At 41.1% G+C, this 21,539-nt stretch overlaps 2 protein-coding genes across 2 annotated transcripts in view; one reads left to right on the top strand and one right to left on the bottom strand.

Annotated features, from left to right (window-relative positions):
* The window catches only part of FZD8 (frizzled class receptor 8), a 28,541-nt gene extending 16,138 nt beyond the window's left edge, over positions 1-12,403 (top strand). The window contains exons 2-4 of the mRNA XM_047868196.1: positions 3,981-3,983; positions 11,908-11,913; positions 12,393-12,403. The gene's annotated coding sequence lies outside the window, so the exon portion shown is untranslated. The remainder of the gene's footprint in view (positions 1-3,980; positions 3,984-11,907; positions 11,914-12,392) is intronic.
* Positions 12,404-15,012: 2,609 nt separating this feature from the next.
* GJD4 (gap junction protein delta 4) lies at positions 15,013-19,157 on the bottom strand. The gene is made up of 2 exons (XM_047867072.1): positions 18,184-19,157; positions 15,013-16,513 (listed from the first exon to the last, which is right to left on the bottom strand). The coding sequence occupies exons 1-2, from the start codon at positions 18,245-18,247 to the stop codon at positions 15,468-15,470; spliced, it is 1,110 nt and encodes a 369-aa protein (XP_047723028.1). The 5' UTR covers positions 18,248-19,157; the 3' UTR covers positions 15,013-15,467.
* Positions 19,158-21,539: the final 2,382 nt, after the last annotated feature.

Here is a 21,539-nt window from a genome sequence, read left to right as displayed (position 1 = left end):
GGATATGCTCTAAGATTAATAAATAACCCTTTCTCCTGTATTCCCCAGGCATTTCTCAAAATGCTGCTTCCACACTATATATCTCTATGAGCTGTTTGTTACGCTATCTCTTTAAGGTCAGGGACTCAGCTTCCTCTCACCCTCCCAGCTCTCTCAGAGTCCAGTCTACTGATTTTTAAAATTCTAGGCTTTAAGTCCCACTGGTTGAAAGAACTCACAAAATTTGGCCCCTCTGGTTTTTAAAGCCAAATGTTATACAGAATCATCTCTCCTGTGTGGACTCTGCAGTGTGATAGTCTGTTTCTCTCCCTTCTCAGGTCCCTCCCTCCCAAGGACAGTCCCACAGGTAAGTTTAGCTTCCCACCAAGTCTTGGCCCTTCCTACCCTCTTCAGTATGGCCTCTTCCTTACATTTAGTTGTGGACTTTATTGTGCCAGCCTTTGGGTTGTTTTCTGGGTTATTTACAGTGATATAAGTGTTATCCAGTTGTGTCCATGAGATGAAGTGATCTTAGGGTCCTCCAACTCCACCATCTTCCCAGCAATCCCATTACTTGTTATCTTCCAGGTTTTGGTAGTAGCCACTTTAGTGGCTCTGAGGTGATATTTCATTGTGATTGTGGTTTGCATTTCTCTGATGATTACTAATAAGCATCTTTTTATATACTTGTTGGCTATTTGTATATCACCTTTGGTGAAATGTCTATTCAGGTCCTTTGCCCATTTTTTAATCAGGTTATATGATTTTTTGTTGTTGTTGAGTTGTAAGAGTTGTTAATATATTCTTGATATTAGTGTCTTACCAGATATATGATTTGCTAATATCTTCTCCTTTTCCATACATTACCTTCTCATTGTGTTGATTGTGTCCTGTTATGTATGCAAGTTTTAAATTTTGATGTAGTCCCATTTACCTATATTTGCTTTTGTTGCCTATTCTTTTGGTGTCATATCCAAGAAATCACTGCCAAATCCAATATCATGAAGCATTTTGCCTCTGTTTTCTTCTCATGTGCATTTTTAAAGCAAAATGGACAAACTGGCAATGGTAATAAATAAAACAAACACATCATTCTTAAAAGATATAGATAGCAGAACCCTTGCACAGCAGTGGATTTAGGGCCCTTTCTAATATAATAACACTCCTTACTTCATATGGGACATTTGCCTATATAGGAAAAAATTCAATATTGATCCTGTCCAGAGTCCAGACCAAGCCTAATGTTCTACTGTGAAAATAGCTCTCTGTAAGAAAATAAATCCCAGGGCATAGTACAGGCTTAGAAGTTGACTGTATTCCCAACCCAGGGACAGAACATTGAAATCAGGACACCTGATTTCAAAGAGGCATGTTATCTTATTTCTTGACTGATAAATACTAACTTATGCAAATAAATTATTTTCTCCTAGAAACCATAATTATCTCAAAAATGTATCTACTCTTAAGAAGCATAAAATATTTGTTTAAATCTTAAAATACACAAACTTTAAATTTGGTTATCAAAAATTCTATTTTTAGAAATAATATTCTTAAAATGGAAGTCAATATTAAAAGCAGTTTGTTAGAACCAAATAATAGGTATCATTTCATAGCATCATGTCATTTCTGATCTAGAAGGAAATTGTGAACCCATTTAAGTCAATGTTTTTGATTCTGGTTGTACAGTAGGATCTGTCTATAAAATGCTGGTGCCTGGGCACTACCCCCCTTCAATGGTTCTGATTCGGTAGATTTGAGAACTACTCAGCTAGTACAACCGACCCCACATCTGTACTTGAAAATGAAGGCATAAAGCCAGTGACTGGTACCACCTTTCTTGACCACTTTCTGTTCTAGCTCTCACTGTTTTGCAAATGCTCCCTGCAAACACGTCATGCTTTTGAATGTGTTACCCTCTGCCTGCAAGTTTGTTCTCTCTTAGCAAACCGCTAGTTAGGGGTCTTTTATTTTTAAAGACCCAGGCAAATTTTTAACTCCTCTCTGAAGTCTTCCTTGACCGCTTCACACTGAGTTATTGTTCCTCCTTTCTCAACTCATTCCTCTCAATTGTCTTCCCAATTCATCCTTCTTGGTATAACCCTTGCAACACTATATCTAATTTGTACATGTCTCTCTCTCTGTCTCTCCCACTGGACTGTGTGCTATTTCAGAGCCAGGACACTATCTTATTTACCTTATAATAAGCTCTCAAAATTATGATGTTGTACAGAAAATTACTTCCCTAAAACATTGTGCCAGTGCCTAGAGAGAGATGCAAAGAGACTTAAGACCTGTTCCTGTTTCCAAGGAGCTTAAGAACTAACAAGTGACACAGGACCTGCAGGGTCCAGTGTCAAAAGAAATTAACAGACCCAGAATTCTCTCAGATCTGTGATGGTGCCAGTTGACAATTTTCTGGTGCTGCAATGGGCAACTGATATATTCTAATAACCAAAAAAAAAAAATCTGGTTATGCAAATTCAACTATTTTGAGAACTCTAAGGCAGAAGAGACAAATGCAAAGAGAATGTTACCAACAATAACAACTTCAGGAACTTTTTTTTTCCATTTTTAACTTTATTTTTTATTTTTTTAAATGTACATCCAAATTAGCATGTAGTGAAGCAATGATTTCAGGACTAGATTCCTTAATGCCCCTTACTCATTAAGCCCATCCCCCATCCCACAAACCCTCTAGCAACCCTCAGTTTGTTCTCCATATTTATGAGTCTCTTCTGTTTTGTCCCCCTCCCTGTTTTTATATTATTTTTGTTTCCCTTCCTTTATGTTCATCTGTTTTGTCTCTTAAAGTCATCATATGAGTGAATTCATATGATTTCTGTCTTTCTCTGACTGATTTCACTTAGCATAATACCCTCCAGTTCCATCCACGTAGTTGCAAATGGCAAGATTTCATTCTTTTTGATTGCCGAGTAATACTCCATTTTATATATATACCACATTTTCTTTATCCATTCATCCATTGATGGACATTTGGGCTCTTTCTATACTTTGGCTATTGTTGATAGTGCTGCTATAAACAACTTCAGGAACTTTTAGTGCCACCTTGGGATGGTAGGGTCAGAGAAAACTTTCCCATCTGAACTGGGCTTTGCTTAAGCAGTTTACAAATCATGTAGCATGTTTCCCCCAGAAGTGGTGATGGATTTGCTGTATTCCTTTGCTAAGAGATTTGGTCTCTTGAGCTCAAATATCAATAATCATAAATAATTGGTTATATTCATTTCTTATTGTCACTCTAACAAATTACCACAAACTTCATGGCTTAGAACAACACAGATGTATTATTTTATAGTTGTGGAGGCCCGGGGTCCAAAATGGGCCTTATTGGGCTAAAATCATGGTTTGACAGAGCTACAACCTTTCTGGAGGCTTAAAGGGAGAATCTATTTCCTTGCCTTTTTCAGCTTCTAGAAGCTGCCTGCCTTTCTTGGTTCATGACCCCTTCCAGCAATTACATCATTCCAACCTCTGCTTCTGATATCACGTCTCCTTCTCTGACTCATCTGCTTCCCTGTTTTACTTATAAAGATCCTTATGATTACATCGGGCTGACCCAGATAATCCAGAATAAGAGATAATCATATCTCAAGATCCTAATTTAATTATACTGACAAAGTCCCTTTGCTATGTAAAATAACATCTTCACAAATTCTGGGGACTAGGGCATAGATATTTTGGGGGGACCATTATTCTGCTTACCATACTGAGATTAGAAATACAGTCTATAGCAGCGCCTGGGTGGCTCAGTTGGTTAAGCATTGACTCTTGATTTCCACTCAGGTCATGATCTCACAGTTCATGGGATCAAGCCCACGTTGTGCTCCATGCTGGCAGTGGATTCTACTGGTGTTTGTCTCTCTCCCTCTCTCTCTGCCCCTCCTCTGCACTCTCTCTCTCTCTAAAATAAATAAACATTTTTTTAAAAGAAGTAAAGTATGTAGCTATAGATACTTTGCTTGTGAAAATGAACATATAAGTGTGTCCTAATGTATAAAAGTCCCTTTCTAGAACCCAGTGGTTTGCACCTTATTTGAATCAGTGCATTTAGGATATTGATACAAAGAGAAAAGGTTTATCTCTTGGACCTCATCCAGCCACTAGTTATTTTGTACGTCCATCCATTTTACTCTAACCATCCATCCACCCATTTACCAATTGATCCATGCATTACCCATTTATGCTCCTTAATTTCTGTATCAATCAAAATAAGTTAGGCTTTGCTACAATAACAGCTCCAAAATCTCAATGGTTTACCACAACAAAAAATAATTTGTCATTTACATGTGTCCACCATGTGTCAGCAAAGGGATTCTGTTCACCCTAGGTGTTCAGAAATCCAGGTTGGTGAAAGCTTTATCTTGGCATGTGCTTCCATTGTCCCTGTATATTTGGGAAGGAATATATCAACTGATTCTTAATTTCTTCCTGGAAATGACAGGTGTCATATCTACATGTGTCATTAACCAAAGCAAGTCATATGGCTATATGGTACCCAAAGGGCACAGGGAAGTAATCCTAGCATGTGCCCAAAAAAAGAAACTGGAAATACTTATTGAATGCCATTAATGACTACCACAGCTCCCCACACTAATATATTCACATGTCATCTTTCTCTTCACCATAGTTAAGTCTGCCTTCAACTGGAAGTAATGTAGTAAAATACAAAAAAAAAAAAAAAAAGACTAAAATCAGAATTTATGTGTTCTTGCCCTAGTTTTTAAGTAGCTTATAATCTTGTCAATTTTTCTGGACTTGATTTCCCTTATCCATGAATGAGGATAATAATTATTGCTCTGTTGTTCTTTTTTTTCTCCCTCCCCCCCTTTTTTCCCCTTGAGGTATAATTAACATACTGTTCCTCTGCCCTTCTCACACAATTCTTCTGAGGAACAAATGATATGATTGAGACAAAAATCAGATATTTTAAATCTCTATTTATAAAAACAGAGAAGGAAATTCAAAATATATACTCTTCAATGAGATGTTTGTGATGTCCAATGTGTTATAATGGTTAAGGATCAGTGCTTCACCCACTCAAAAGAATTTCTTTTATTTTTAAAATTTATGCCATTCTAGAAGTCTGTTCATTCAACACATGTTTTTTGAGAACTGAGAATTACATTCGGTGTCTCCATTAACTGCCATGATATGGGAGGGGATTTTTTTGCACCATATTCAGTTGTAGACACTTTCTTCGTGTGAAACTAATTGACCCTGGAGAAAATGAAGTTACAGTTCATAGCAAGAAGAATATATAAATAGGAATAAGAATCAAAAAATAATATAGAAAAAAAGTTCAGATGAAGCAAAAAAAAAAAATTACATCAGAGTTGCAACAAAAAGCTGTAGTCCCAGCAATATTACATCCATGCAGTTTCCATGTTTTAGACTTGTAATTCCATACACTGGAAAATTTTACACTTCGTAATTTTTATGCTGGAAAGTTGGATTTCATGTGAAGGAAATGACTAAGTCCAAAATACTCTAGGTTTAAAATGACTCACATACTCTTAAGATTAACAGAACCTAACACTGTATTATGATTTATATATTTGCACTTCAAAATTCTCAAAGGATTTAGCAGTCTGAGACCAAAGATTGGATTTTTCCAAATCACACAGAAGCTTTTAAATCCAAGTTTAGTCTAATTAAAGGATGAATGTGGTGAATTCCATGACTTTCCAACACAATCATATTGTGCCAACTCAAGAAGGATTAGTACAAGACTAACACAGATGTTTCCAAGTTCAATAAAGTAAGGGTGGGCCTGATGTGAGTCGATAACTCTTTTCTAGGCCCTGAAGTTACTGATTTAGTTTTACTGTAAGCTATTCATTAACTTGTGTGAGAAGTGTCAAGTTAACAACAAAAGGCGTTAATTCCATTTGGATTATCAGCAGTGTAAATTCCCTAGCACAATCAAGCCTTTACTGAAACATTTTGGGTGCCATCCTATGTCCTCCTTTATGTGATTCTCCAGACCTATATTTTGCCTCTAAATCTCCCATGATATCCCCCATTCAACTAGAACCTAGCTGGAGGCACTCTGCTGGGCTTGGGGCAAGGACCAACTTAAAAAGTAGGTGAAATGTGTCTTTGGGATCCTGTGAACTCTCTTTCTGCATCTTCCTCTTTGATGACTTCCATATCTCCTTCTCAGGTACCAAGTTCTGTCCTGTGTCCTTTTATTTACATTGAAATCTATTAGTCTCTTCACTAGCCAAACCCAGTAAGACTCTAAGGAAAGGAATACAGAACAGAGTACATGCCCTGTCCAAACCAGAATTTCTGTGAGGCATAAAAAAATATTATAGAAAGTATGCTTTCTGACCCAATAGTACCTAAATGGGTAATAATTTATTAGAAATAAATACAGGTGTTAGAAATACATCCAGGGTTACTGACAAGTTCTACTGGGGAATTATACCTGGGCAGAGTTTTCCAACACCCCATCCATCCTACCACAAAGAAGATACATGCACTCCTTTACTTTTGAGTGACTCAGAGGAATCTTCTGTGGACCTTTGATGATCCCATTTATAAATATGCAATTATTAATATATCATCTAGGCCCTATAGACCTCTTTGATCTACATGCCCACAAAGGCAAGCAACCATTCCTTCATTTCCCCAAATGTTCAAAGCCACCATGTTGCATCTACACCCTATTCCAGCCTCTGATTCCAAACTCAAACGCAGGGCCTTAAATTCTGCCTTACCCTCTGGTCCTGGTGTTTGCCCTTGATCTCCTCAAGTACAAAGAGCTACAGGTCCTGGTGTTCCCTGCCTGGGCTCCCCTATCTCTTGGCATCTCTTACACAAAGTTGGTCTTTGTGATTCCCATCTCTCCTCCTTTTCACACTCTTCCCGCTTTGGTGCCAACAACTTCTCTCTTTCCCAAGAACAGGCCCTCTCTCATCTTCCTCCTCCTTCTATCTCCATCATTTTCCTGATCTATCATGCTCATCAAATGCAATTGACCCATAAAGGATGATATAGGGAGCCATTCCTCCCAAGGCATTTGGATTTGGATTTTAAAAGGTACCCAAGCATGAATACTTAACTAAAGGGTTGAGTCTTTGATGGTTAATTTAAAAAATCAGCCATAGGTGGGCCCCCCTCAATTAGAAAAAAACACATAAGAGTTTTAGAAATAACATTTCACATCTGTGTTTTAAAGACTGGTTGGATTCACTTTATGAGAAGTGTATTTTAAAAGTTTTATATAACTTTTGAAATTTAAGTTGTGGAAAAAGGCATGGTTAAATTTACTTATAACCAAGGCAGACTGATTCTGTGCATGTTGGGTATCTGATAAGAAAAATCAAGTACAAACTTCTTTGTACTGGATTTGAGAGAGATACATAGAATGGGTTAATCAAGCAGCTGAGAAATCCTCTTTTGATTAAAAAAATCAGCAGTTGGCAAGGTAGTACTTCCGCAACCATAAGCATCTTCTCTGTTCCTAGCCCAGAAAAGGAGTGATTAAAAAGCCTTGAGCTGGCCAAGAGTTGATTACAGTGTGGGGAGAGCTTTTTTCCATAATGAGCCAAAAGTTCACAAGAAGCAGTGGGGTGTGGGAAAAGAACACAGGTTTTTGGAGTCAGGTTTAAATTCCTACCCCAGCTTCTTCCACTGCTGTGTGACCTTGAGAAAGTGAGCCTCAGTTTCCTTACCTATAAAATAGTATTCACAAGGCTACTGAGAAGATCAAAAGACATGGCCAATGCTCTTGGCATGCAGTAGACACTCAATAAGTGCTCTCTCCAGGCACAGGAACACCAGGTGACCTCTTTTGTGTGTTCGTGGTCAGCTTCTGCCCCTTTTCCTTACAGTGCTATTTCATACTTAAATCCTCTTCTCAATTCCCCACCCTTAGTGCCTCAATTCTCTCTCTAAACACACTTGGCCTAGAGAAACTCCCTTTCCTTCCAGTGAACATCCTTATTTGCTCCCACCCTTGCCCTTTGCCTCTGGTCTCTAAAGATTTCTCCTTTCTGGGCACCTGGGTGGTTCAGGTAGTTAAGCATCTGATTTTGGCCCAAGTCATGATCTCACAGCTCATGAGTTTGAGCCCCGTGTCAGGCTCATTGCTGACAGCTCAGAGCCAGGAGCCTACTTTAGATTCTGTGTCTCCCTCTCTCTCTGCCCCTCCCCCACTCACGCTCTGTTTCTCTATCAAAAATAAATAAGCAATAAATAAATAAATAAATAAATAAATAAAAGATTTCTCCTTTATGCTGAAAGCCAATCCCCTTACCTGTGTTCTTTGTCTGATTGTCTATCAACTCAAATAACTGTTCTGTTATTGATTCCCTCTCTACCTTATGTCTTCAAACCTCCCCTATGTGCTTCCCTTGCCCCATGGGCTTTAAGTGAAAATTAATTTTAAAAATTTTCATTGAACACCTACCCAGTCTCAAACACTATGCCATATATTAATGGGCTACAGTGGGGAACATGGGGCTTATCGAAGCTTCTCTGACCACTGTTTCTTCATCTGTGTCTTGAATACCCCTATAGTATTCTAATTATGTTGTGGAAGATAATGATATACTGTATTAAAAAATCCAGAGAGGGCACAAAACACTGCCTGGCACTAGTAAGTCCTTATTCAGAGTTAGAATCTAGTGAGAAATACAGCCCTGTAAACAGGAGGTCAGGAGACAGAATAAATAGTTATGGGCAGTTGAGAAGTTCCCATGGGATGACTTCTCCATATAACAGGAAGTAAAAATATGAGGATAGAAGAAAAGTTTAAAATGGTTTTTGGAGAAAAGAAAAGTGAGCTAACTAGAAAAATATCGAGTTAGGGGAACAGTGTTAAGAGCCCTACTGGAAACCCTGGATTTATGATGGCACAAATTTGGGTGCTAGAGCCATTTTCTCCAGAAAAGTCAGCTGCCAAGAAGCCCCTTCAGGCCACTACCCTGGCCATCTTCTCTTCCCAGCAACCTATGCATTGTCCCTGGGGCATCTTGTCCATTTGTGTCTGGAAAGTAAAAGTGGCAATAAAATATATTAGCATGTTGGAATTTAGTATTTCAAAGAAAAAGATAAATTCAGTCTGAGAAAAAGACAATTTGGCAACCAGAACAAAAAAGGGAAACAACAGTACAAGAACAGTTTCAAAAATAATCGAGTCTAACACTAACTCATGTCTATAAAATTAGTAATAAGTAACTGTCAGCTCTCTCCACCAAATAAGGTAGTGGAGGACACCTGAACACTCCCACTTACAATGACATAGTAATACGAGTAGAGAGTAAGAGCCTCTTCGGCCAGGGTTGGAGTCCAGACTGTGAGCCCACCTGAGGTATGGTAAAGACTATCCCTTCAGACTTGGCATGGACACCTAAGTAGTGTCAGAAGAGGGAACACAGAAGGAAAGAGTTTAGAGTTTTAAACTCTAAACCCAGTCACCACTCAAGGTAAATAAATCAGGCTGCTTTGCTAAAGGTTCTGCTTCCTAAATTGGAAAACAAGAGATTGTAAGCATCGATTATAAGGATCCTGATAGCCTTGCTGAAACCATTCACTTTTCCTGTCCATCAGGGTTACCAAGGAGATGTGGGGTTACCTGAAGCAGGAGGTAGATTCTGTGGGCAAGAATACCCAAAGATTTAACAACAGCTCTATATTGCTCATTCCCATATCTATCTCCTGTCATACCACTTTCTGAACTCTGGTCCAATAAGTCTAATTTCCCTCTAAGCATCTCCTCCTAAATGCTCCACAGCCAACTCAACCTTGGCAGTTTTAAATCACAAACTGTTAGCATCCCATCTCCTCCACCAGGAATTCCTCTTAGCAGGATGTAACCAAGTCAATCAAGCCAGGATCTCCTCCTCTCCCTCATTCCCCCAATCCAGCCAGTAACAGAATCATGTAGACTCTGCCTCCTGAACATCTGTCTCCTCTAGACAAATCTTTCTCAGCATCCCAATTTCCAGGGTGTAGATGGGTCTGGGGTTCCTGAGTTGAAATAAAGTAGATCAGGGAGAGGAGCCAGGGAGCAAGCCAAGATCAGCTCTTCATCAAGGCAGCAGGGAGCCATGGGCTAGAAAAGATAGAGTTGAATTGTTTTGTTTATTCTGGACTGAAACTTATTCCAGAAAAGCAATTTTCTCAAGTATGAAAGAAAAAAAAATCATTATTTAAATAATTACAACATAGAAGGCCTTTAAACACAAGCTGATTAAGTTCCTTTAAAAGTTGACCCAATTTGTAAATCTTATTGAATTTAAATATTTTATACACAACTATTTTAATTCCTGGTTAATTAGTAAAATATAATCAATGTGCCTCACTGTGATTCAGTTATATGCCCACTGGAAAACTTCACTGACAGACTTAGTAGGGAGAGCTCAGACAACCCATCAACCTGGAGGGAGATCACCTAAGTTGTAGACAAAGCACCAGAGGGAAATGGCATTTTTAAGGTTGGCATTTTACATTTAACCTATGAAATTATGGCAGCTTCCCAAATAATATTAAGAATGTAGTTGAAGCTAGTTTAATAGTTAATATTTTATGAGAACTTAAATTTTAAAACCTAAGAAGCTAAGAATACAAGATTATGATATTGCATTATGGAAAAAGGATATGGGCATTATTTCAAAACTGTGTTCTTATAATTCCATTATAATTTTTTTAATTTCAAGAAATGTTTGGGGTGCCTGGGGGGCTCAGTTGGTTAACCTACCGACTTCGGCTCAGGTCATGATCTCGCAGTTTGTGAGTTCAAGCCCTGCGTCGGGCTCTGTGCTGACAGCTCAGAGCCTGGAGCCTACTTCAGATTCTATGTCTCCCCCTCTCTCTATGCCTCCCCTGCTCATACTCTGTGTCTGTCTCTCAATAATAAAAATAAAAATAAAATTTTTTTAATTAAAAAAAAAATGTTTGATCTAATTTGTAATCAAACACCAATTTCATTCTTCTTCTATGATCTACTGTAGGACCCTCATATTGCCTCGAATACCACTATTAAAGTGACTCTTAACCCTCTGTTAATTTGTTAACACTCCTAGAAATCTTACACTGTTGTTAACATTAAGTTTTGTGAACAATAGTCCCTTCTATATGACTCCTTCAAAAAGGCATTCTGAAGCAATAAAAGGAGGCAAAACCAGCCAGGAGAGAGAAGGGTTGGCCACTAACTGACCAGATTATCTTAAATGAGTTACTTCACCTTCCTGGACCTTCATCTCCCCTATAAAATGAGTTGTTGACTGGAGTCTCTAAGGTCCCTGATGAATGGAAGATTCCATGATGCTGAGGTTGGTACTGAGGGAAAGGGGTTCTGCAGACCTCCTGGGGGGTGAAGTGCGGGTTATCTGGAATTAGCAGCTATAGTCAGCTAGGGCAGAGAAGAAGAAGAAGCCCAAAGAAGAGGCACCCGAGGGCCACAAGAAAGTGAAGAGGGTTAATACTGAAAGCTCAGCCTTCTTCCGTTCCCCAGCTGAGTAATGGAGGCGGCCCAATTCCTTGAATTTATGCCAGAAGTTTTGCTGTTTGGCAAAACTATAGTTTACTTATAAAAAATAGATATTTTATGGTGAAATATTCAAGTCTGAACCGTGAAATTTAATTTTTAAGTATGTGTTGCCTTCATGTATTCCCCAGTTGTCTCACTGGAAGAGATTGTCCAATGCAAGGATAATCTTTCTTCATCTTTCTCTTGTGAGTCATTCCATGCCTTGCACAAGTACCAGACATAGAAAAGATGCTCAATACATACACAGACACAATGAGTAATCTTTAATATTTTTATTTATCTTACTTCAAAAAAGGTAAAACTCTTTAATCCACACTGACAAATATCACATTTCTAGCTGGAAAAGTGACACTTCTTTTTATACATGAGGAAATATAAACACACAGAGAAAACTAATGTTCTCAGAGCTCTTAGTGAAAGAATGGAAAACTTTCCTTGTCTCTGGAGTACAAGTCTTAACCAACCTCTTTACTTCCCCTGAAGAACCACTGTGGGCACACAACAAAATTTAATGAACTTGCGTTAGCATAAGACTTTATTTCCTTCTAATGGCTAATCACACACACCACCTCTATAAAATTACTGAATTTTCATTTCTGAAGGAAATGGCACTGGATATGCTTAGCATAAACTTTAGTAATGCCTGAGGCTTTATTCGGATCAAATATCCCAGGTAAGGAAGACCAATTTATGGGTATTTAAATTGCTTCCCAAATACTATTTCTGAGATCAAAAGTACTTCAACTTTCTAAAGCACAAGAAAAGGAGAAAAAAAAATCTTAAACATAAAATAACACATCATTTCATAACCCAAGGGGAGAAACCTCATGCACCATTGCAGATTCCTTATTTGACAACTTAAAACCATAAAGGAATTTTTGTACCTATTTAGTACACAGCTGAGGAATCTTACAGGTAGAAAGAATATTTATGTTCTGTTGGCACCCACTACCACCTTCCTGAGTAGTCACACCATTGGGTTTGCCTTATTTACTCAGTTCCACCATTGTCTGTCTTGGCTGTCATCTTTTATTATGAATCTACATCTCCAGCTAACCCTTTGCAGTTAGCATCCTGATCACATGAAAAGCCAGGGTAAAGGACAATCTGACACTTGTGGGCAAAATAAATAAATTTAAATAGAAATAAGGAACTGCATCTTAACCCCAAGAGGATGACTCATTGTCCTTTTAAATGATCTCCTTCCCATGAGGGCAGATTGTCCACAATTTCTCCATTATCCCTAATTTCTCACCCCCTCTGTTATCCAAAGTAACCTAATACAATTTCCAGATCTGCTGCTGAGAGTTCCTAAATCCTGATTTTTCTGGGCAGAAATAAGCAAAAACATAGAAGCGTGGAAATGGTCAAGAGTTACCTCCAGACATAAATTACCATTTTCGTGTTTATAAATATTGTGTCCTAAATATGGTCCAAGAGAGGCCTCTGTTGGTAAGAAAGGATATGGGAAGAAGGTTTAGAGCATTCCTACGTCTGTGGACATATAGAAATATGCAAATTTTATATCATCGTGCAAATATTATATCATCACAAATTCCTGGAGAGACCTGTTTAGGGTGATGTGTCAAGCATGGACTAGTTCACCGCCCAGGGAACATCGAGACACACAGTTCTGTATCTCTCATGGGGCGTCCACATCCACACTCTCATCTGAGCTACCCAACAGCGCCTACAACATGAGGTAGTCCTTACAGTGCCCAGATCAGCCCTGAGAAAATTAAAGTTGACAGGAATCAGAGGAGTTGTTTCAACAGTGATACTAAAACAATGACATTTTGTTACAACTCTTTCCCACCAGTTTGCTGACCTGTCATGTGATAAGTTTTTGTTTTGTTTTGTTTTGTTTTTTGTTTGGTTTTTTTTTAGCTTCATAGAAACAAAAATAAGAGATTAAATGCTAGATACAGAGGCAATACTCATAAATAACTGGTTTATCAACATAGCTCCATTGATTCGAAATCTTATCTCAGCCCATTGATAAAACACTCACAGGAGCTATGTGAAGAAGAAGCACTGCTAGAGAAAGAGGTGGAGGGTTGGAGGATTCCATGGAATTCCATGGAATTCCATGGAGGGAGAGGAACCAGAGCAGTGGCACACAGGTGACAGACTGGGGAGTCTTTCAGCTGTAAGATGGCCAAGGAAGTGAATGGCCAACAGCTGTCATGGCCAGGTAGGCACGCTCTTTACAATCACTCACTATTTTAAACATGATATGTCTCTACTCTGCTTGTCTGGGGAGGGAGGGAACACTTCTTAATAAACCTGGTTTTTGCATTTGACTTTTAATTTCCTGAATTCTCCGTGAAACTAATTTCATCCAAGTTCAGTTTGAAAAAAATGTAGTCACTTCTTTCAGCTCTATTTTCTGCCACTCACTCTCTCAGTTCACAACACAAAGAGCAAGTTCCCCGAGGAACAGATTTGTTCTATGATTGACAAGAGAAAGGAAAAAAAAATTATAATATATATATATATTTCAAATGGTAAGGGTGAGACATCTAGGAAACATTTCCTAGGTTTCTAGGAAACATGTAACCTACAGCACAACCAAAATGCAGCTGGCGGGGCTTCCAGACTCCACAGCTGCCCCTGCCCCTGAAATTGGACCGCTCAAATTGGGGGTGGGGGAGGGGAAGCGTCTCCATTGTAAGAGACCCTCAGCAAGTCTGTGCCTGAGAAGCCTAGATGCCCCTTCTCTTCATCTGCAAAGCACCACCCTGCTCTGTCCTTGCCTGAAACCACATTAACACTCAGAAAATTCCAAGTAGGTCCTCACAAGAGATTGCAACATCCTAGAAAAAAAGAGTCACATTTATTAATTACATAAATAATACTTTTCTTGGCTACACACAAGCATAATCTCATTGATTTTCATAATCTTTCTTTTGTGCTTGTCTCAGCAGACAGCTAGCTGTAGTACGTGTTGTTTCAGCATTTGGATTCCACCAGTGGGTTCCCATCACTGCTGAACCACCTGAAAACCACCTGGACATTAACCTGGGAAGACTTCTGAATTAAAGTTCCTAGAAAGTTACACAATATCTAATGAGCCATTCTTACCTTGCAAAGACAAAAGAGCTCCACCACAACATGCACACACATGGACACTTAAACCACCTAAGAGCCATTCTTATCTAAAATGATCGTAATTAGAGGACTCTCTCAAAGTACAAGAGATTTGGGTTCTAGGCCCAGTTCAGTCAGTTCTCTTCACTCTTGTCACCTTTTTCTTCTCTCCAGCCACACTACGTCCAGAGACCGGAGCTAAGTCTTTAGCTTCCCTTCCTGTGAGACTAATCCTGTCCTGTTCTCACCATTTTCATCCTATCAAAACCCATGCTTAGGCAGCAGAATTGAAGAGTCTAATAAATTAACCTTTATTAATGTTTTTTTTAAGGTTATTCATTTTTGAGAGAGAGAGAGCGTGAACAGGGGAGGGGCAGAGAGAGAGAGACACAGAATCCAAAGCAGGCTCCAAGCTCTGAGCTGTCAGCATTAAAGACATGCGTCACAGTGCCCCTTTTATCCAAATAGAAGAACAAAAACAAAATAAAGAATTCTATAATAACTCACATGAATGAGCTCTATTAATGTAAGGCAACGTGCTGTACATTAAGCACATACTATGGTGAAGGACAAGAGTGTCACATTAATCAGTCACCTGACACTCTCTAATCATTTTAGCCTCCAGTCACATTGTCAAAAGCACAATGTCAAGTGCTTTGGTCAAGAGAAAGTATTATGTATATGAAATCTGTATCTTGAGGATTTGAGTCCCGCACAAAGTCCATGTATCCCATGCCGGCTCGCCTTTCTCTCCGCCGGGTGATGAGGATTTCACATGGGCCGAAGAGGATGTGCATCTTCGTGGGCCAGGTCTCCGTTTGGACTAGACTATGCACCCCCTCCGCCCCCCCGCCCCCGGCTGCCTGGCGTTCCCTCTTCAGACCCACTCGGACTTTCTGGATCTCGGGTTGGCGGGCCGGTCGGGGGGCTGCAGCTGACCGGACGGACAGCGCCGGGCCAGCCGACTCTGAGGCGCTAAGGGGTGCTCCTCTGACCTTGTGGGACCCTCGTCCCTTGGGTCCCCGGAGGCCTCTCTGTGGGGCCTGCTCCCCGGCTCTTTGCAAGCCACGGCCAGCTTGTCGCTGGCTGAGGACATCACCTCACTGTCCTCTTCATCAGGAAGTCCCGTCCGCCCTGATGCGGCGGACTTGCGGCTGGGGCTGTCTGCACGCTCCCCTGCAGCCCACGGGCCGGGGTGGACGGACGCCCCCACCTCTGCCCACCCACCGCCGCCGCCGGCCACCTGACCTGGCCTCGAGCCCAGGCTCCGCGCAGGCCGTGGCCGGGGGAGAGGGGCGGCTGCGCACCCGCGCGCGCTCGCCCTCCTGTGCACGCTGCAGACGAGGTCCGCCACGCTGAGCACCAGAGACAGCGCGCTGACCGCCCACATGAAAAGCATCATAATGGACTTCTCCGTGGGCCTAGAGATGTAACAGTCCACCACGCTGGTGCAGGGAGAGTGCGTGCAAGAGAATCTCTTTGGGACCAAGAATCCAAATAGGAGGTAGTGCGAGGCACCAAAAGCTGCCTCGGTCAGCATCCGAAGAAAGAGGTGGACGATGTAGCCAGAGGAGAAGTCTGGCACGGTCAGGAGGCGCCGCTCCCTGTCCCCGGGGCTCAGGTCAGCGGGGTCAGGGCCCCCAGGGCCGCCGTCCGGCCCGCAGAGTCCGCGGGCGGCCAACACAGCCCCCCTGTGCAGCACGTAGACGCTGAAGACGGCAGAAGGGAGGAGCACGGACACACTCTGGATCAGCCAGAACCGCAGCTGGGACACCGGGGAGAAGATGTCGTAGCAAACATTGGCGCATCCTGGCTGCAGGGTGTTACACACAAACCTCTCCTGCTCGTCCTGGTATACGGGGGAGCCTGCCAAGATGATCACCACCATCCTCAGCAGTATCATGAAGATAAGCCATACCTTCCCTAGAAAGGAGGAAGCAGGAAGGGCACCATCACCAGCATACAAACACATTTCCACCCAACACCATGTCTTAAGTATTTACAGGGTGGAGGCTGGAGAACTGAGAGGTCAGTAAGCATGTATTTTAGTCACCGCTACAGCCTCTGCTACTTAGCTCATCTGCCAAATATTTATGGAGCACTTGCAGTGTATCAGGCGCTGTGCTGGGCTAGTTGTTTGTTAAAGGCTTTGAGATTTTAAAGAAGTGTTAGAGACTACAGATGTTTGATTTGACTCCACTAATTCAGATTTGTGATAATGTCTCCCGGACTGAAGCTTCTAGAAAGAAAGTTGAGCTGAGCAAATTAATGATGGAAGTAAGATCTTTTTTTTTTTTTAATTTTTTTTTTCAAAGTTTATTTATTTTTTGGGACAGAGAGAGACAGAGCATGAACGGGGGAGGGTCAGAGAGAGAGGGAGACACAGAATCGGAAACAGGCTCCAGGCTCCGAGCCATCAGCCCAGAGCCTGAGGCGGGGCTCGAACTCACGGACCGCGAGGTCGTGACCTGGCTGAAGTCGGACGCTAAACCGACTGCGCCACCCAGGCGCCCCGGAAGTAAGATCTTATTCTCTATAGATAATAAGCTTTTGAAAGGCTGTTAGCACATTTGTGTAACTGTGTGTAGCTGCTAATTTTAATTTAGTGGTCTTTATTTATGATAGTGGTCCACAAGATCTTTACTGTTGCTTTATGGTCCTTGGAATCAAATTCCTTTAGCAACATTCAACTTTTCAGGTTTGTCAGTGACTCAGAATTCCTTTTCCTTCTATTCCAGTTGTTATGATATATTGAGATTCCTCTTTCTTCAATTTATCATGAATAAATGAGACCAACCTAGGAAATCAAAATAACCTCAAGTCCAATTTTCATGTCATGAGTTAACTCTTTCCTAACATGTTTAAGACTCAGTTAAAATAATCTGCAAATATTTTGTTTTGTGACAAGATGCAGAAAACATCACCTGACATCAGAAAAAGCACTGTTATAAACAAAGGCAGTTAAACTCAAAGAATAGAATTGTGTGATCAGGTCATTGACTCAAACTTGTAAGACCAAGTTGACTTTGTTTAAATTCTACAAAACAATGAGTAAGAAAAATATCAACCACTTCATGGGTATATTTTAATCCCTTACTCAATTCCTTTTTCCAGGAATTCCATACCTCTCTGAAAATTTAATACGTCTGCATCAAACTCAGAAATATTTATTACTTTCTTAAAAAAATAAACTAAACTTTGGATCTGGCTTGAAATACACAAGAGAAATTACTAATCTTTTACAAATTAAACTTCAAGAAAAAGATGAACAGGAAGAAAGTGTAATCAAGGCATTAATCTCTCTTTAATTTTTACTATACTGTTCCTTCTCCTGATGAAGTAGCCAGAGAAGAGTTACACAAACATACTACTTCCTTTTGCTTCAGTCCTTCAGGCTCAGTACCTGAATGTCAGCAAGAACAGGCCCCAGCAGAGAACACTCACATCCAAGCCTTCCTTAAATGATGGTAGAGCTGTGGCGTGATTAAAAGTAAAGCTTGAGCACACAGCTCCCTTTCTTCATGCAATAAACAGGCCAGGCAAAGTAATGAAAACAAAAACACAAGAGCTTTGGAGCTGTTTCCTATACTTACCCACAATGGTCATGTTGCAATTGAAGGTGATGAGAAGGAATCCCAGCAGGTCCAAACGTTCCATGCCTCCTAGCGTCAGAGACTCAAGGTTGTTGGAGACATCGGAAGCCTGTGTTCTCCAAGAAAGTGGAAAATCTTTGCTGGAATAAATGTATCTTCCCTACAAAAGACTTAAAGGTGAGAGCTGCAGATATAAAAGGAAAGCTTGGAGCCCAGGAACGGGGTGGGCAGTGGGCGATTTTTCCATCTCTGAGTTGAGACACCCCTGAGCTGTCCTCTGAGGCAAAGCGTTCTTGACAACTGCAGTGACCAGAAGACAGCAGGAGTCGTCTCTCATTGTGGGTTATTCTTACCCTCTTGGGACATTCCAGGCCCGTGGCAGTGCTCACATGTCTCTACTGGGAGAGCCACATGCTTCAGGATATAATAGAAGCTACTACATTTAACCCAAGAAAGAAACAGTTCTGTTAACTGGCCAAGGAAATTTCGCCACTAAAAAGGTGTTTTCTCCTTGCAAACATTTCCATAACCCCTTCATCTTTTAAAGAAGCATTAAAATATTCATGTTTTGTCTTCTCTATGAAGCATAAGCCATCTTAACTCTGGCATGCAAGGGTCTGGCCCTCATTCTGAATTCCTACACCATGGATAAAAGCATAAGTCTGCATCTCAGACATGTGTCCCAACTTTAGGCTGTGACTCAGTGACTCTCTAGCTATTTCCTGTTTGGGTGAGTGATGAGAGCTTTTTACTTGGATACAAAAGGCCTGGGTACAAAGCCTGGGGCAGCTACCTGGTCAGTGGGGGAAGTCACTGAATCTCCCTACATATCCTCATAAGGATCAGGATCCCTGCATTAGGGAGAATCATGCTGTTTCATTCAGGGTTTGTGGGAGGAAGACACAAAATGATGATGTTGAAAGCATCTAGCATGTAGTGGGTGTGCAACAACTCAAATCACTGGAATTTCCATCCCTAACTGGCCCCCAACACCTTCATAGATTGCGTCTTCCTTTTGTCTCTCCCAGCCCCATCTAGCCAGGGCTGCTCCCGTTGAATCAGCTTAATAAATGTCCATTAAATTTGTAATAAAGTATCACCGTCTGGACCTGCTGACATCAATCACAGTTGCATCAAAATCTTCTCGTGGCTGTCACCTTTATAGCTAGGAGGAACCCATCTTGCAAGGCTGGGGATCTATCATCAGGCTGGAAATTGTGAACTTTAAAAGGAATGATTTCAATTTTCCATGAAAGCTATTCTTTTATTCCCATCTTTTCTTCATTTCTGATCTATTCTTGACTTTAGTAATATCCCTAAAAAGATTCCCAGAAGAGGAGTACAACAAAGCTACTTTCATCTTTATTCACATGACACATTTCCACCCACAGAAAACATTTTGACCCCCTTAAAAGGCACAGTAGTTTTGCTATATTTTAGTCAAATGCTTCAACATGAACAATGAAATTTAGAGAAATTGTAGTTAAGTAAAAAATATTGAAATAGCCATGTGGTTCCAGTATAAAATAAAGGAAAATATCTTTGCTTCCTAATAGACTGTTTGTGATACTGCTTAAAATCTGAAATATCAGGAAACTAATTTCTGAATTTTGCTGTGTGATATAAAATAACCTATTCTGAATGCAGAATAAAATAGAATTTTACAACCTCAAGTAAATCACTATAGCTTTTGATGCCTTAGTTTTCTCATCAGTGAAGCAGAAAAAAAATGCATTCTTTGCCTACACCAAGTCGCTATGATATACAAAATAAAATCACAGACATTAAAATGATTTAAAAATATAAAGAATCGGGGCACCTGGGTGGCTCTGTCGGTTGAGCTTCCGACTTTGGCCCAGGTCATGATTTTGAGGTTTGTGAGTTCAAGCCCCAGCTCACTGCTGTGAGCCTGTCTGTGCAAAGCTCTCTTCAGGTCCTCTGTCCCCCTCTCTCTGCCTTCCCCCACCTTGTGTTCTCCCCAAAATAAATATTTTTTAAAATAATTTAAAAATTAATACAATAAAAACAAAGTATTACTTACGCATCTCAGGGTCTACTCCTCTGGGTTCCTGCCCTTTGTCTATCCCTTTGCTCCCATGGCATCTTCTGAAAAGGTAACACTGCCTGTCTCTCTCCACCCTTACCTGTTTTCATCTTGCTTCTCTACGTCCGTGTCATTTCCATTCTTTGCCTTTTTCCTGCTAGAAGATATTTTTGCTCTGCCTGGAAATTTAAACCCCAGTGGCTGCCAGAAGCAAGATGTGAACAAAAGAGGAGAAGGACAGCATGTCTGGAGCATCAAATACATGGCTCTCCATAAAATTATCCCAGCCCCCAGTCCCAGCCTTCCCAACCTTCCAGACCCAGCGCCAGTGACAGGACATGGATTCTGGCTGACTTCGAGGCCAGCCTCCTGAGGGACATCTGCTGCAGCTTTCCCTGCTGGAGGGAGCTGCTTGCAGTGAGCAGTACCCAGCCCTGTTGCCAGACCTGGCGGACAAAGTGGCCAATGTGTATGAAGCCTGAGGTTTTTTCTTAGACTTGGAGCCTATGCCTGGAGCCTTAGCAGCCATACAGAGATGAAAACCAGGCAGGACATTGTGGTCTTCATCTGCACCAGCCCTCCAATGAAGTTTGAACACTATGTGGGTGAGAAGTCCTGCTGGGTGGACAATCACCTGGGGCCTTAGTTTGTGGAGTGAATTATCGTGATGGACAAGATGATGGTGTTGGGGGACCTGGTCACTGAAGACAAAGACACTATCTGAGGCCAAGAGGACACCCCAAGCAGGGAGCATATCTTGTTCACCTGCTACCACAACCAGTACCTGGCCCTGCCCCCCACAAGGAGACAGCTGCTCTCCTGGAGTGACACCTGGAGGGAGATCATAGACAGCAAGCCAGGGGCAGGGACAGCAAGCCAGGGGCAGGGACAGTGGAGAGTAGCTGAAGGAAGGGAAGGCAGGCCAGCAGGGCACCCCAGCAGAGCTCAATGACAGAGGGCAGTGTCATAGCAGTGGCCCCCAGCACTGTGGAGCAGGGTGACACAGCGACCTCCGTTCTCACAGTTAACCACCTGGAACGTTGCAAGATGGTTGGCAAGGAAACATGATGGGAAAATCACTTTAGGGAACTTTTTCATAAAACACTTTGGTTCAAAAAAAATTATCCTGGAATCAACAAGGAGATTTCCATTTGAGTGACTATAGAGCAGACAAAAGCTTTTGGAGAGTACTGTGATCAACCCAATGGAAAGGAAATCCAGTGGGAGTCAGGGACATGGATATGGCTGAATTGCACAAGATGCCAACCTGGAATTTGTTCACAAATGAACTGAGTCAAAAAGAAAGAGAACA

This window comes from Prionailurus viverrinus, chromosome B4, assembly GCF_022837055.1.
Source record: "Prionailurus viverrinus isolate Anna chromosome B4, UM_Priviv_1.0, whole genome shotgun sequence".
Lineage (NCBI taxonomy): Eukaryota > Metazoa > Chordata > Mammalia > Carnivora > Felidae > Prionailurus > Prionailurus viverrinus.
The sequence above is the reverse complement of the archived record's forward strand: the minus strand, read 5'-3'. Positions and strand labels throughout refer to the sequence as shown.